This window comes from Magallana gigas, chromosome 8 (assembly GCF_963853765.1).
Source record: "Magallana gigas chromosome 8, xbMagGiga1.1, whole genome shotgun sequence".
In the NCBI taxonomy this organism is placed as follows: Eukaryota; Metazoa; Mollusca; class Bivalvia; order Ostreida; family Ostreidae; genus Magallana; species Magallana gigas.
This window is the reverse complement of record NC_088860.1, coordinates 16,988,049-17,006,345: the sequence shown is the minus strand read 5'-3', so window position 1 is coordinate 17,006,345 and position 18,297 is coordinate 16,988,049. Positions and strand designations below refer to the sequence as shown.

The window sequence follows — 18,297 nt, the reverse complement described above, 5'->3', positions numbered from 1 at the left end:
TTATTTTCTAATTTGAGAAAGTCAACGTACATGCATATAATTATAATGACAAAGGCGATTAATAAAGTATAATAGTTCATGTCACCTAAATATCTATTAATCATTGAATATAATGTAATAAAGAATTTTTTTGGAAACAAAACAGTTTTTGAACTTTTTAAGTAAACAAATAGACTTGTTAAAGTGGCATGGTCACGATTTTGGTCAAAATTTATTTTCCCGATTTTAATGTTTACAATGCCTCAGTAAGGCATTTTTAATAGGCAACCAGAATTTAAGTGTCATTCGTTGAGTTATAAGCGAGTTACAAAGCTTACAATTTTTTGCTCTGTAAACAAAGCTTCTGTATACATTTTGAACGTTGAAGTGAAAACTCCAGTTTAAGACCGAAAATGAACGTGGTAAACGTTAGGATCTGTTTATTTATACTTAACATGATTAAGAAGATGGAAAAATCAGCTTGAAAAAGAACTTTTACCGGTATATTGAATTAATGTAAACAAAAAGAGGACGTGAGCCTTGTTTACATGACAAAGAATCTTGCTTTTAACTTCACTACTGACTCTCCAATTTCATTTAGTCATTTGAAATGCATTCCTAAAGCATTGTAAATAATAAAAACAAAAATAGAATTCGACCAAAAATCGTGATTATGCCCCTTTAATAGTAAAGTAATAATTGGCTAACCAAAATCACTGATAAGCAGTACAGTAGAACACGCTTATAACGAAGTCCTAGGGATGGGCAATTTTACTTCGGTAAAAGTGTAATTCGTTTTATCCGTTAAGATTACAAAATGTAATAAAGTCACAGGGATTGAAAATCACTTTGCTGTACTCAGGTGACCGTTAAGGCCTATTGGCCACAGGCACTTGTTTCTGAGAAAAAAAATTACCCTATAGTATAATAATAACACTAATAATATGTCATTATTATACTATAGGGTAAATGTTTTTCTCAGAAACAAGTGCCTGTGCTATTGGCCTCTTGTTAATCTGTAAATGTGGCTCGTACCACATTCATCGTACTTGTTTATTTAAAATATATATTCAATTAAATTAATTCAGATTTGTTTATTATTTTCAAGATAACTATTATATAAACAATAAACTGTTTAAAGTATTTGTCGCATTTAACATTCTGTAAGCAACCTCCAAGAAATAACAAAAATGGCATGAGACCATATTTACGTAATGACGAATGACATTTACTAAAGTTGTTTAACATTGAGTTAAAGAATGGAAAGCAGTGTTTTGAATAAAAGCAATGCATCGTCAACGTTGTCAGGAACAAGTCTTTTGCATTCGTCTCGATTTAAATTGCATTGATGTTCGAACTCGTACCAAAAGTTATCAGGACATCCTCTTTCCGCAGGTGCTTCGGTGCAAAGCTGACTTAAAATGTTGAGATCTTCGCTGCTATATGGCACACATTAAAGGAGTAATCTGTATCCCCAAACATTATAGCTTGATTATATAGCACATCCGGTATACCGCAGGGAACTTCAGAATTTCTTTGTGATCTTATTCTATGCGAATTCCATAAATTTTTGAATATTTCAAGCCTATGTCGTATTAGTGGCATAAACGAAAATCGCAGACAATTTACTTGTAAAGCGGTGTTCAAAAGGCCTGCGTCTCTTAAATCTTTGAACAAATTTCGCCAGAATTGGGTAAAGTTTTTCATTAAAAAACTCCATAGCATCTCTATTCTTTGATTAGAAGTTGAAGGCCCGTACTGAAAGCTTTTCTCGCCATGCATAACATCAGTGTGGTCTTTTCTTAAAAATGTCTGGATATCCTTTATGATACTGTTTTCACTTCCATGATCTGAACGAACAACTCGAGGGACTCTTTTTAGTTTACGTATATAGTTAATGAAGTATCTAGCAACTACTCTAGGGTTGTTATTTGTATTAGATGCCTCTAGCCAAAGAATTTTCCTTGAGTATCCATCTATGGCCCCATGAATAGCAATTCCAAAAGGTTTCAGTTTGTCGTAACCATCAATATGAATTAAGAAATTTGGTCCTTTATTGTAATATACCCTTCGTTGAAGGCGATGACGAGACCTCAGATCCACAGCGTTTGGACTGATTACTTTCAAAACACTGCGAACTGTATTCTGCGTTGTCCGGACGTTACACATCACGTTCAGCAGTTTCCACATCGCTCTATATCCTAAGTTAATATATCCCTCTTGATGAAGGAAACAAATAGCCTTTATGATTTCGAATAACGGAAATTCCACGTTATTCCTTTGTAGACCCAGTTTACGAAGAATGCGTTTTAAATTCCGTAAGCTTAAAGATATACCATGTACACAGAACATAAATCCAATGATCTCACTGTACTTGTATCCCAAATGAAAATAATGTGTTATGAGCTGATTTCTTACTATTTCATTGATGCAACATACACTTGGAATAAGTTGCAGTAAACACACTCCTGTCAGAAGGATGTTCATCTGAAATAAGTAACAACAACTAGAATTTTAGATGAAACACATTTTCTGAATATCAGGAACAGTACTTAATCAGTATGTTATAGCATTAACAATGTTATGTGCAGCGGAAGGGTTAAAAAAGATTTGTTTTGATTTTTTGTAGTAGTTTCCTAGAACTTTATAGTATACCACATGTTTGTCTTTTCAGGCCGATAGGAATTATCTTTACCATAATACACTAAAGAAATACTTATCCATTTGAATTATACACATGTAAAAAGAAAACCTCCTCGAAGTTAATACATTGGATGGTTACCTAGCGTGTGAGGAGGATTTAACTACGATAACGTTTAAAAAATTATAAAGCTGTACTTACTTTTGGAGAGCATGCACCGGCTGGAAATGAATGTCAAGTGATTTCATTAAATCCCCCGCGCCCGCGAAATAATTCGACAGCAAGATTTTTCCATGGGTTTTTTTTTCTTCAGAAATGAATATATCTTTATATCGATATAACTACTAAGCATATGATGCTACTATATATGTTACAATTTTTATATCGAAATAATTTCAGCTCGTTTTTATATCACTATTTTTTATTTTATATTCTTTTAAGTCAATAAACCTTACAGCAATATAACTATTGAAATACAAGGAAGTGCTTTAAATAAAGTGAAATACCTTAATACAATACAAAATATCTCTATTAATAAGAAGTCATAACACTTTAAATGTTGATAAGACAATAAAGAATAAGACAATGTACAAGTTATAATACAACAAGTGTAGGCCCCGATACGCTTCCGTACCAAGATGCTAGATACACTACCTATTGATGTCAGCATGCAACTTATTTATGTTAACATGCAACTTAGTTATGTTAACATGCAAGATAAATATGTTGACATGCAACATATTTATGTCGACATGCAACTTAGTTATGTTAACATGCAACTTATAAGTTGCATGTCAACATAACTAAGTTGCATGTCGACATATTCATCTCACATGTCAACATAACTAAGTTGCATGTCGACATATTCATCTCGCATGTCGACATAAATAAGTTGCATGTTGACATAAATAAGTTGCAAGTCAGCATATTTCTCTTGCATGTTAACATAAATAAGTTGCATGTCGACATAAAAAGGTAGCATCTAGCATCGTGGATGTCACAGGAGGGCGATATTTGAGATTTTTTGAGATTTTGTATAATTCTTATCTGATTGCAATTTTCTTGCATGTCAACATAGTTATGTTGCATGTCGACATAATTATTCTGCATGTCAACATATTTATCTTGCATGTCGACATAATTGATAAAAAAATAACTTGCACTCAAGGGGCAGAGATATGCCACCATAAAAACGTGTTTTAGCTGAAAAACAAATGATAAAAATTTCGAGAAATATAGTATTCTTTTCCTGTTTTGTTTCATACATCTACAATTAAATTTGAATGGTCAATCGTATGTCCATGCAGTTGAATGGATAACCAAGTGTTTAAAAAAAACTTTACTTCTTGCATTAGTTATATGCCGTTTTGTTATAATGTACAATCTGATTGATTCTTTAAATCTGACCCTACATTGTATGTACACAATGGTAAAATACAAAAATATGTGTTTAAAACATGCAAGGATTGAACAATATACAGATGACTGTTCCTTGCAGAAATGTTTACTCATTCGTATCTTAGGAAATGTTATTGCTCAGAAAAGTTTTATTTTTAAATACTAGTTACTAGGACGTTGAATTAATCGTAGATCAAATTAATTGTTAAAGTTTATAATTCAGTGATAAAAAGTCGTAGTTTACTTGTTTATGTGTTGTTGCTTGGGTGTATACTATAAAATTGCTGTCGGGATTTGTGATAGTGGGGTAAACTCCCACTGATGGAATTTTTCAGATAACACGAAGTCTTTCAAATTGGCAAGCTTGATCTGGGAATTGTGAAAAATATGGTGTTATACAATTTTAGAAAACCAAACAATCGGTTGCAGATAGTAGACCTGATTAAAAGCAATTTAAAATTTGATAACAAAAATGAATATTTAGAGCTCGTTTGTTCGTTTTACTAAAACATGTTTAAATTCGTTCAACACTCACACACAGTTATTTTTGTAAACCAATTTTTTTGCATAAGCATATTTTTAAAAAAAACATGAAAATTTGTTATTTGCGCCGCTTTGAGCCTTTGCTACATGCAATTTTACCTGCAATTTTACATGCAAATTTAACGATATCTGTAATTAAAAAGTTCCAAGTAGTCCATTTTTGGGCACAAAAAAGTCTAATATGTTATAAACAACTACTGAACGATAACTTTTATCGAAATATATTGCTAAATAATTATGAGAACCAATAGTCTTTATATTTGATTGCAGCAACTTGAACACTTTAATTGTGGCAGTATGGATGCTTCTAGCAATAATACTACTGTTAATGCTTCTATCCGCTTTTGGATTCATGTATCAAAGGAGACTAGAGTGTAAAGGTATCCTTTTTAATCTCCATTATATACAGATTATTCTTGAATTATGCACGTGCTGTGTAATAAATGACTAAGGCTCTATTGATTTGTATGGAATAAATTATATTAGGTTGTGTACGATTTAAATCACCTTTGTTACGATTTTTTGTAGCGAAAACTGAGTTATGCCATGTTTATTTATCAAAACCTATTACACTTAAAAGTTCTATATAACTCTGACCTTTCAGTAATAAGAAAAATATATTTCAACTTAATCAGTTAGAAAAATAAAAGATCTGCATTTTACAGGAGTATGCACTCCTGGAAACAACACAGACCATACGGACAATATCAATACAAATGTAGACGATTCATCAGGTAATAAATAATGCATTTTTCTTTGAGGATTAATGTTACAATGCAAATACCGTGACTTTACTTTTTAATGCCATTTTTGTGCTTCTGGATATCCATCAATTAATTCACATTCTCTTTAACTTTTATAAATGTGTATGAATTATAATAATTGAAATTCAATAATGTTTTAATCGTCTGCTCCATTTATTAACGAAAAAGGTGTTTTCATTGTAATTTGAGTAAGATTGTTTTTTTTTAAAATGAAATAAATTTAAAAATTCTGACGAATAGATATAAGGTTACAAATCAACGTAATTAATTCCTGATTCCAAATCATTTTTGAAAAATTAGCAGTGCTGCTGCTGGTGATGATATGGTGGTATTAATGAAAAATTCATGTCAAGTTCGTGTATATATATCTATGGATTTGTATAGAATAAACTAATTTGGGTAGTGTACGATTTAAATAATCTTTGTTACGATTTTTGAAATAGAGTTATGCCCTGTCTATTTGTCGGAACTTACATCGTTCTATATAACTCTGCCCTCATTAGATTAGTACATATAATAAGAAAAATGCATTTTAACTTTATCGGGTAGTAAAATAAAATGCCTACATTTTACAAAAGTATGCATGCAATCCCCTGGAATGAACACAGTCGATTTGGGATATGGAGACGGTAAAACGAAGGTAGACGGTTCATTAGGTAACAAAAAATGTACTTTTGTTTTATTGCTATTACGTGACATCACTTATTGATGCCAGTTTGCCTCTGGGAAATAATCAATCAATAGAAAAATATTTTCCGAAAAAAATCACATTTTCTCTTAATTTGATGAACGTGTATGATTTATGATAATTGTATTTCAATCATGTTTTAATCATTTTCGTCTGCGCATTTATCAATGAAATAAATGTTTTCATCATTGTCAATTAAGTGAAATGAAAAATCTTTTTAAATTCCTAAGAATCATTTTAAGTTCACAAATCAACGAAATGTATTCCCAATTCCAAATCATTTTTAATATGAAAATCAGCAGTGCTGATGTTGGTGCTGATGCTATGATAGTAAAAATGACAAAGTCATATTAATTATAAGTTCTTGTAAAAATATTAAAAATCTTCCCCTTGCAAATGACTCAGACTGGACTAGAAAAACTAATCTAGAAGTATCTCATTAGTTCCCCATCAGTGAACGGGGGAATGGATTAAACTTGATTCACCTCTCTGTAAGGCTCACTGTACATCATTTCGTCTTAACTTCGATTTTACGGGAAATAACGGATTTTAAAAAAGCATTTGATTGGAAGATGACGAAGAAGATAATTTTAAATATTTTTTTAGTACCAGGTTCGTCCTTTAAAAAAATTAATGTATTTGGACGTTATACCTGACCTGTAATTCAAATTATTGTTATTTCCTTCAAATGAGCAATTTTTACCGAGTTTTGGTAAAACCACAGTATAAAACTAGATGCTGTCAATAAACAGTAATAGATGCACCTCTAAATAACGCTTTCTTGTACTCTTGTTTTAGTACAAAAAGAAGGCCACTTGCCATTTTCGGTACTTTTGAAAAATTTTAATTTTCAGAAAGAATGAAATCCCATCCTATAATACACATTGTCCTTTATGTACAACTTGGGTTTGAACTGTTTGCATGTGATTTTGAATTAATCAATAATCTTAAATTTTATGCCATAGCAAGTATGGTCTATATAATTATTACAAACAAAATTGAATTCTGCCCCCTAGGCGATTGCCTGCTGTAGATATGCTTCTGTGTGCCATCATCATCTTGTGCGCGGATTTAGAGAAGGGATGGGGGTGAGGGGTCCAGAAACCCCCCTCCCATTTGAACAATTCATTTATGTAGTAAAATTACCAAAAATCAACCTCGGACAACAATCCTCCCCCTGCAAACACAATTGATACTCTGAAACCCCCCTTCCCACTACCCATGGATAAATAAAAATCAGAATATTTTGATTACAAGGAAAGCCCGAACATGTAGTTTCAATAAAGAAGATTGTAAACAGTGCAAGATAAAAGACATATTGCGCAATTATTTTCTCTGCAGGACTGCGAGGACAGAAGATATCATTACTGATTAAGGTGTTATGGGACACATGTCAATATTTAGGTGAATAAAAGTGCGTTATAATCCAGATATTTTCACCGTTTTAGAATTTTTAAAAGGATTCAAACTCTCTCATTACAACATAGTTAACGCTTTAACCCATTGCGCTTTGCTGTTAGGTAACATTATTTTGTATTTGTAAAACATCATATTTTATACTTTATTGTTTATTTCAATCGGGAGTACATCACAATATGCAGGTGTCCTGTACAACCGTTAAGCTGAAATTTATTCTTTACATGGTTAATTACCTACTAAATTGTGCAAAGGCTTTTAAAGAAGAAAGTGATGAAAATACATGCAATCCTGTTACAAGTAAATGATCTTTGTCCGAAGTTATATATACAACACATGTCTACAGGTTGCATTTGCGGATACTAGTTTCACCCAGCACTTTGGTTACATTGGTTTCACGTGGTGTACATGCATTCGATATGCAGAATAGGTTAAATTAACATGAATTAACGTTTTTATGTGATGATCAGCTAAAGAAAGCCATATTGTGCTCTAATTAGATTATCATTATGTTAACCAATATAAGTAAGTATAATACATGTAATAGCGCAATATTAAGAAACATCGGTATACATAACAGCCAAGTTTTACTTTCATTTTCTAAAACGTGATCTCCCTTTGCCAGAATACTGTATCATTATCTTTATTTAAAAGAGCTTATCATCGTTTACATTCCTATAGCAGTTGTACAGTTTCTGTCATTTTAATTGCAAAAGTTATTTTTCATTTGTCAGACTTACTCATTGAGTTAACCACATATTGACCCTGTAACATTTTGTATTAAAATTGTGTATTAAATAATTGTAAAGATTCATCATGTTTACATGAGTTTTAAAAGGGGGAAGGAAAAGTGGTCTTGTGTTAAAAAGACTACATACAAATGTGATCAATAAAGACTGATGAAAGTTTAACAAGATTTGGAATTTAAAATTATATTTCTTTTTGGTCATAATTATGTGCCTAATATTGACTAATGAACTTTCTGATCGTTGAAATTTGCTGAACACCTTATTTTTGTGTTTAGACCAAAAATAAGTCTAGAATGATAACTTCTTTTTGTTGTAAATGACAAGCTATAGCTGTGTTACTAACATGTCTCTCTTGTTGACCAGGGTAAACTTTTATTGTGCAGTAGTCTTTTGTAACTAACAACAACTTAATTAGGGCCCATGCGTGCATTGTGCAGATGCCCTACAGTGATCAATCTGTACAATTCTACTGATCATGTAGGTCATGACCCAATGGGATTGTTCTATGAGATTGTTCTGACCCACATAAAACAATAAATTACCAAATAGCTTGAAAACTGTTGAGATCTCGACCATTAAAGGTACATATGCCTTTTTTATCGGCATATTTGCGATTTTAAAACCCGACCAAAATTTTGCAGCATGACTAGATGTACGAAAAAGGAGTTTCTAGAAAATTTTGCAATTTTTGATATATATTAACGAGTACTACCCATAACTTAAAAATGAAGAACGGCGATTTACCTATGCATATTCATGAATGATTAACGTTTAAAAAAAAAGAGAACGTCATTTTTCAGCCACTGTATGACTCCCAGGACGAAATTGAAATTTTTGAAACCTTATTGCACATCTATATGACACCACAAAACATATTCCACAAGATGATTTTTCTACTGTTGAAAATGTAAGAGGACTCCGAGGAAGCAGGTTTTTGCGAAAAAAAAACGTCATTTTTTACCTCCTTTCTGACCCCCAGGACTACTAGAGATTTTTTGAGATCTTTTTACGAAACAACATAACACCCCAAATCAAATTCCAAAAGTTAAGTTTGTTGAGGGGAGTTGATTTTATCGATTATCATTTATTTTGAAATCAACTTATATTGCATGGCAATTAGTTTCTAGTCGGTATTTGCATAACGCACTTTTTTATTAAATGGAGTTTTAGACTTTTCCAACAAGAATTTCGAGAAACCCCATATCAATCATGTTGTGTAATATTTAAAGATAGATTTCAAACTATGTATTAGTAATCGAAACAATTCTAAAAACCGTATGGATCTAAGCACTTTTGATATCGAACTCTAGTCTCGTTCAACCAGACGCTCGGCTGTCTCCGTTAATCTCCGACAAGCAAATAGAGCCTCTCTGCTTGTCGGAGATTTACCGAGACAGCTGAGCGTCTGGTTGAACGAGACATTATTACACTCTGGCGTAGGAACACATGAGACTACAAAAATATCTAAATTGTTCGTATTATATAAAATCTGACTATTTTCAAAGTGTTTATAGATAAGTTTCCTTGAAAAACAATGCTTCAGCATACGTTACATCGAATTTTTCTATTATTTTCAAGAACTAAGTCTTGTCAGCGGCGATGATTTGTGCTTAGGTCCAACACTGTTTCACTTTCGGTTTGCCAGAGTAACTGCATAAGAGAGTTGATTAAAATCAACCCCATAAAAATGGTATTAGATGGGGCCTGTACAGTAAGGTGTAAAACTTTAAATGTAATATGAATATCCCAATAAAAAAAGCTTAAACATGTAGAATGCTTTTTCTCTAACACATCCTTTAACTTGTTATTCAAATTGGCGTTCTTCTTTTGTATGGAGATGATAAGAATATGTAACAAGTTATCCAGGTGCGATAAAATACATCTACAAACACAATTTTAAAAGCAAAACGTAAAGAAATTCTTAATGCCAATGTTGTTATCACTTGTCGGATAATACCTACAGTATAATTATACCCCCGCAAACGAAGTTTAGGGGGGTATATTGGTTTCACTCTGTCCGTCTGTCTGTAGACGCAACTTTGTCACCCCCTATAGAACTTTTACTACTGCATGGAACAGTCTGAAAAATTGTACATATGTACAGTACAGCTCACGAGTATCCCGACACCCACCGTGTAAAAAACACGGTGGAAAACGGTCTGTGTCGCACCGTGTACACGGTGTGACACCGTGTATGTGTATTGGAAAATTCAAGAAAAAGCACCGTGTCGCACCGTGGCCGCCTGTGTAACTCCGTGGCCACTGTGTTACTCCGTGGATATCGTTACCTGAGACTTTGATAGAAATAGCGTATGTTTAGAAATAAATAAATTATGGCTAAACAAGGTTTGAAACATATAGATCCTTTTCATATTTAAAAAAAAAATATCGACTTACGTTGCATGGACCTAGAAAATTGTCGGGGCTGTCAACGTGAATTTAAGTTTTTGTGATCTGAAAACTCGACGTAAATGGGTGCCTTTTAATTCATTTGTTCTTAAATAAATTGAAATAAATTCACCAAATATATTTAATAATCAGTTGATATATAATCAAAATTCAAATCAATTTAATCGTGTTTTTTTTTCTAAACACACGTGATGTTGTAACTGACGATCCGATTAAAATGTCGGGAGCTTAAACGTCTTATTTTCTGTTATCTGAAAACTTTCTGATTTATTAATTAATTTACAGTCTTAATATAAACCAATTAAAAATGAAAAATGAAAAAATTTCAGATCATGTTTTTTTTAAAAACACGTTGATGTGCTGTAGTAAATAACAACCCCATATTACCGGTGACTCGAATAATTTGGACTTCAGCTATTTATGTAGCAATATATAAACAAAAAATCACTTTTATATTATAGTTTAGTTAAATACCTGTACAAACTCTTGTTAAATTATATTCAAGCATTGTACAGGTACTTAAAATATACCCGCATTTCATAAAATAACCTTCAACTTTATTTCCGTATGGCGGGTAATGGCCTCGTGATTTCACATGAAAAATCACTCGTGCGATACACCTGTACGGAAGCTGATCAGATACACAACATTGTCTTTCATCTTGGGTTCTATACACAACAGGTGTTATTGTCTGTCTTGTTAGGTGTCATTGTAATTTACAACTAACTGTGTGTATATTTGGTCGTCTGAACAGGTGTACTCGAGATGCCGTTATTCACACCTTTCCACGGACACCTGTTTGGTAACTCATCACAACCCGTCGTGTGCATGGTCTGAATATATCTTTCTTCTACTTTGTTAGTTCCATGAGTTTTTCTAATCTCTAACAAACAAAAAAATTGTCTGTAGATATGTACACAAACAACTACACGTAAGACTATCGGCGCGTGGATCCGGAGAACAATTCAGCAACTCTATAAATGCGGGAATTTCACAAAGTATTAACTTGCGATAAGAAATTATTATTATTTACCGGGTACACATACATGTATGTACGAAAAAACTTGATTGATTAAAAAGATGAATGAGATAATACCGGTAACTTTTTGCAAGCATTTTAAACAGTTTACACAACTTTATTTACTTTATAACCAATCTAATATGTGTGATGTGAAATAGCGTCGAAATTTTAAGGAAAAATCTTATTACATCGTGTACTTTACAAACTTTTAGTCATTGTGTTGAAATCGTTATTAAAATTATGGATCTAAAATAAATGAATTAAATTTATACAAATAGAACTCTTATAATTCAAAAATGATTGCACAAAAGTACACACTGAGAGAGAGAGAGAGAGAGAGAGAGAGAGAGAGAGAGAGAGAGAGAGAGAGAGAGAGAGAGAGAGAGAGAGAGAGAGAGATTCTACAACGCTATATTCCAACTCCATACATGCAATATAAGAAGGAAGAAACTAAACATTTCAAACACTAAATACTTCATTGCTTAACATTTTTCTATTTTGCGGACTTAAAAAAAACAATAGAACGACATTTTTTCCTTATCATGGAAGGAGCACGTGGTCTATCTCGCGGGCTGATTTGATTGACAGGGATAGCACGTGGACTCTGCCTGCATAGATTCTATCGCAATTTTAGGGAAAAGGGTTCAATATAATGGAAACTATAAATATAACTTATTAAACTGAATTACAAGTAAAATGTACTTAAAATTAAACTCATACCGGTATCCCCCCCTCTCTCTCTGTCTCTCTCTCTCTCTCTCTCTCTCTCTCTTATATGACGATCATTAAACAATCAAGCAGTAATTATTGCAATACTGAGTACAGTAATTATTGCAATACTGAGTAGTTTCTTGGAACACAAATAATTTCTAAACCCAAGTTGCTTATAAAGATGAAATAAAAAAAATTATCAAGTACCGATCCACGGACTCTAAGCGCTATGAATATGTACTGTGCGGTACTACATGGACAAGTACATCACACGTCTAAAGGAAAGAAAATTTGAAAATATATGAAATAAAAAGCCGTATATTTATATATTTAGAGAAAGTACAGTTGTTTTCAACAACCCGTTATATTTGTTATCGATGAATAGAGTGTAAGTGAGAGAAGATCACAGTTATGATTCTATGCACTATTGAAACTGCCAAACTACAGTAACTACGATTACTACTACGTTTAAAAACGGACTGAAACAAAAACTAATGGAACCGTGTATTTGAATTTTAAAAAGGAAAAGAAAGTGTTAGTGTTTTAATTGATCAAACCTTTATGTGGGCGATATCGATTTTTTTTGTTCTTAATATCAACAAAAATCAACCGTAACAATTGCATACGACTGAAAGTTAAGTGCCTAAAAATTTTAATTATTTATTTCTATTTTTTTTTTTTGTCTTTTTCTTTAATTCTCTTACGTGCATCAATAAATATTTTATTCTTTATAAGTTTTATTCCTAAATCCTCCTTTTTTCACAGGTAAATACCGCGTGTTACACCGTGCAACTGTCCGTGTTGCATCGCGTTGCACCGTGTCGCACCGTGTTTTTTCTCGTTTCGAGGCCGTAACAGAGAACAATAGATCAAAGGTACCGACACTTCCACGCTCAGCGTGGACTTTCAAACACGGTGGTCGGTGTTTTTGTCGGGATACTCGTGAGCTGTACTGTAACACCATCTGAAGATGTGCACCTGCAAGATTTTTTTAAGATCAGACAATATTTAATGATTTTATGACAGTTTTCATTTTCCTTATACTTTATATTGTACACTGATGTTGAAAAGTAAGGAGGTAATCCTTACAGATTTTATCAATTAATTAATAGTATAAAAACACTCTAAAATATATTTATATAAATACATTCAAATGATTTTTTCTTTATGTCTAAACTAAATTTATTTTTTATAAATATTTTATCAACTGACATGGCAAATTTTTTGTTTGTCAATGATAAATTCTTAGGAGCGCGTGGCTGAATTCATTAGTCCCAAGGGAGCCATCTGAGCCATGGTTTTTTCTTAGAGCGTAATCACCCGATTAGATAGAAATACTGAATAGAAGACTTGAATAATCAATTTTGTTGACATACATACAGTTGCGAATGCTCGTTAGTTTGAAGTGACTCGAACGAGGAACAGCTGATGATGTTTTATAACTAGCCTAATAATTCGAAATTGAAAATATTGAACAAAGATGCTTACTAGTGGTGGAATAAAATGGTGGAAGGTCAATTCTTGTATATAAACATAAGTAAAGCGTTCTGTTTTCATCGCTTCTTCAGAATGAACTCCTCGATAGCTAACGTGATTTGCAGTTTTATAAATTACATAGTGGCGTCGGAAGCAAATTGAAAGTGGGGGGCCTAAACTTATCATAAATTTTGACCAAAAAAAGGTCTTTGGTTACGTTTTTGTATAACTTAAACCCCCCCCCCCCCCTCCTGTACCGACGCCTGTGCTACACAGTTACGTGTTTTCCCTCATAATTGTAATTGTCCCCCGCCGCAACGCGGAGCGGGGACATAGAAATGCCGGGCGTCCGTCCGTCCGTGGGTCCGTGTGTCCGTGGGTCCGTGTGTCCGTGGGTCCGTGGGTCTGTGGGTCCGTGCGTCCGTGGGTCCGTGCGTCCGTCCGTCACACTTTTTGTAAGCGCTCTCATGCCTACAAATTTTGACGGATTTTCATTAAATTTATACCAAATGTTTATACCACTATTACCTTGGTCAAGTTCGAAAATCAGCATTGGTCGATACTTTTTGTTGGAGTTATGGGACTTTGACTGCAATAATGACTCTGTTTTATCCAAAAATTGTCCTTGTAAGCGCTCTCATGCCTACAAATTTTGACGGATTTTCATTAAATTTATACCAAATGTTTATACCACTATTACCTTGGTCAAGTTTGAAAATCAGCATTGGTTGATACTTTTTGTTGGCGTTATGGGACTTTGACTGCAATAATGACTCCGTTTTATCCAAAAATTGTTCTTGTAAGCGCTCTCATGCCTACAAATTTTGACAGATTTTCATTAAATTTATACCAATTGTTTATACCACTAATACTTTGGTCAAGTTCAAAAATCAGCATTGTTCGATACTTTTTGTTGGTGTTATGGGACTTGGCCACAATCATGACTCCGTTTTATCCAAAAATTGACCTTGTAAGCGCTCTCATGCCTACAAATTTTGACGGATTTTCATTAAATTTATACCAAATGTTTATACTACTATTACCTTGGTCAAGTTCGAAAATCAGCGTTAGTCGATACTTTTTGTTGGCGTTTTAGGACTTTGACCGCAATAATGACTCCGTTTTATCCAAAAATTGACCTTGTAAGCGCTCTCATGCCTACAAATTTTGACAGATTTTCATTAAATTTATACCAAATGTTTATACCACTAATACTTTGGTCAAGTTTAAAAATCAGCATTGTTCGATACTTTTTGTTGGTGTTATGGGACTTGGCCACAATCATGACTCCGTTTTTTTCCAAAAATTGACCTTGTAAGCGCTCTCATGCCTACAAATTTTGACGGATTTTCATTAAATTTATACCAAATGTTTATACTACTATTACCTTGGTCAAGTTCGAAAATCAGCCTTGGTCGATAGACTCGATACTATTATACTGCTTGACCGGCGGGGGACTCTGGAATTCTATTCTTGTTTAAATCTTTGACAAAATCTTATCAAAATTTTATATCATTTTTTGGAAGTAGATATAGTTATCTTGAAAGTACTAGCAAATAGGTCACTGAAGCGTTGAAGTGAGGGGCTGTGTTAAAAATAGTTCGGACCGGAAGTATTTGATAAAGCATCACCCGTTTGATAAAGCAAAGGTTTATCACACGAGTAATATACACCGCACGTATGAGATAAAAAGCATTTTACGGACATATTTAAACAATTTGTTATCAGTTTAGTACCTTTGCTTATTTTTTCAATCTCTAAGCCTCTGTGTTCATCAACTTGTATCTTAAATCCAATAAACATTTACGCCATTTTTACTTTTGATTTAGTCATGTATGTCTACTAAGGCTTATCAATATGAATCTTTTTTAAAATAACTTTTTTGATTCTATGTTTATTTTTTTTGTATTGATTTAACAGAAAAGCCTGTTAAAAAGAAAAAGCAAGAAGTAAGTACGTCTTTGAAGAATGACTTTCTCCTTTTTATAAAAAAAAATGCCTTAGATATTTATTTGCCCATTTTGAGCTATATAGCTTTTCTGTTTAATAACAAATATGCAGAGTTAAAATAGAAATTCAATTAAACTTGAAGCAATGTTTCAAGTTCATTTATTCTAGAACTTAGTGTAAAAAAGGATACAACGTTTACAATAGACAGAACAAGTCTAGTCTAACAAGGTTAAAAAAAGGGGACCCAGGAAGAATCAACATTCAGAATAAAACATATATTTATGTTTTAAAAGCAAATGATGGTGTAAGCATTTGTCCATTTATTCATACATTGATCAGCAGTGTCATGCACAAAATTTTCAATTATTACATATAAATATATAATAAATTTGTCTGAAGAGCAAGAGGTTTTCCTTTATCTATTAGCAAACTACCATGAGAGAGTTTTGATTTTATAGGTACCTCGACACAGCGACATTTTATTTGAAGTATGATTTCAAAAAACAAACACCAATATTGTTGGCTTTTAGTTATTTTACATTTTTGGGGGTATATCTTTTTTAGTGAAATTTAAGAATGAATTACCGACACGTTTTTCAAAGACCATTTCATTTATAAACCTCGAAAAAATGCATAAAATTATCTCGTCTACAAACAGGGTATTTTAGAGCTTAAAACTTGGTCTCAATTCGTGTGTAAAATAATAATAAATATATACATGCCAAAGATTGTCTTGTCATGTTTTTTTTTTAATTTCAATTAAAAAATTATTTCTGAAAATCGAAATTGTTATTATTTTATATCTTTAAAATCTATGGATAAAATTTAAAAAAAAATCAGATACTAACATAAGTACTGATCAAACAGTAATATTTTACAAGGAAATTGAAACTAAATTTATCAAATTAGGTTATTAAAATAGAATCACAGATCAGTCCAAAATTGAACACGATTCAAGTTTTGTATATGTTTGAAAACACATTAACACTTGTAGAAGTGTGTCATTGGTGAAAATGCAATTTATGTAATATTTTTCATCAGTATCTGTTGTGAATTTTTTGGAATAAGCTACAACAAAATAAATACTGCATCAACTTAAATTATGCATTAAAAATGACTGAATTAATCGATGAAGTAGTTTGCTTATACATGTACAATGAAATGGGGAACCTTTTTAAACAGTGTGTTTTTGACAATTGTTTACACCATAAAGAAACAAGAAGCTATTGTGAGAACTCTTAATCAGTTATTGCAGTGGTTTAGTTTTTGCAGTCTTGATACAGAGTTAAATGTCACTGCTGGCAGTTAGTGAATTAAGTGCAACTTGCAATCCCAAATAGTGTCGTCACTCAACTCATCAGTCCATTGGTCGCAGCGTGTACACCTATGCTAGTTTTGCTTTAAAAGCAAAATTTCAAAGTGTTATTTTTTCATGAATAATATTTTTTAGGCTCATCTCAACAGTCAATGTGATAACCATTTTAAACCAGTATTGCAAAACTTATTTATACTTCCTCCATGATCAGCAATTTATACTGATTTATTTTATAAAATTCTGTATATCGAGTAATTTTCACGATGATCTAATTTTTAGCGATCTCTTTCAAATCGCAAAATATTGAATACGCATAAATTATACCATGTATTATTCTCTAAATGAAACTATTAAAATCACAAAACAATGACACGCAAAAAAAAGGATATACGGTAATGGATTTCATTAATAAGGGAATGTAAATATTAAGCATTGAATGATTTATTTTTGACGTTGTCAGATGAGCAGGCAAATTATCATAAGCTGTTATTCTATTTGTCTGCTCACCTGATAGCAGTTATTGATACGATGATATAAAAAATAAATCATTCAATGTTATTAAAACTGCGAAGCTGATATGCAATAAAAAATGTGAAAAAACAGAAAATCAATTCCTTAAAGCAATTTCCCATAGGTCCTTAACATCTCTTTATATTTTTTAGGTTCTCCGTGAAAGAGTTGAAAAGATGCAGAAGGAAATGAAGGATCTAAAGAAGTTAATAGACTTAATTTATGGAAAAGGCATTTGGGATTTGGACTTCAAACTAAAATGTGCAGACCGGAAAATCATAACTATGGAAAAGATGATGTTTGAGGATGTCGAATGTGCAGATACAGCTGATCTTAAAACAAAAGCAACAGAAGTTGAAAACAAATTGCGTCCATTACTACAGAAGCTACAAGAGATAGGTAAGATGATTTTCTCTTTGATATCTTAATTATCTAACCCAGTATACAAGTATCATAATTCTAGAAAGTTAACAATATTTTGATATTAAATAATTAAACTAAAGAAAAACAGCAATCTTTAGAATACATATCAATATGAAAAGTATACAAATTTGTATAAGAAAGCTTAAAATCCTAATAATTTTTAGCTCACCAAGACAAAGTTGGCGGGAGCTTATGCTATAACAGGTGTCACTACAGTATTAATTACAGTATATATTCTTACCAAAATTACGCAACTTTAGATACAGATTAAAAATTCAAAACGAACTTCTGGGGAAAATCCTCT

General features: G+C 32.3%; 1 protein-coding gene and 1 non-coding gene across 3 annotated transcripts in view; one reads left to right on the top strand and one right to left on the bottom strand.

Moving 5' to 3' along the window:
- The window catches only part of LOC105347839 (uncharacterized), a 58,505-nt gene that overhangs the window by 27,379 nt on the left and 12,829 nt on the right, over window positions 1-18,297 (top strand). The window contains exons 4-7 of one of the 2 annotated variants that reach the window (XM_066068388.1): window positions 4,832-4,941; window positions 5,227-5,295; window positions 15,716-15,744; window positions 17,723-17,969. In XM_066068388.1, the coding sequence (XP_065924460.1) occupies window positions 4,832-4,941; window positions 5,227-5,295; window positions 15,716-15,744; window positions 17,723-17,969 (455 nt within the window). The remainder of the gene's footprint in view (window positions 1-4,831; window positions 4,942-5,226; window positions 5,296-15,715; window positions 15,745-17,722; window positions 17,970-18,297) is intronic. The other variant, XM_034472613.2, reaches the window with a different exon arrangement.
- On the bottom strand, window positions 3,364-3,487 carry LOC136271114 (small nucleolar RNA SNORA53). The gene has a single exon (XR_010708949.1). It is a non-coding gene; the product is annotated as a small nucleolar RNA SNORA53 (small nucleolar RNA).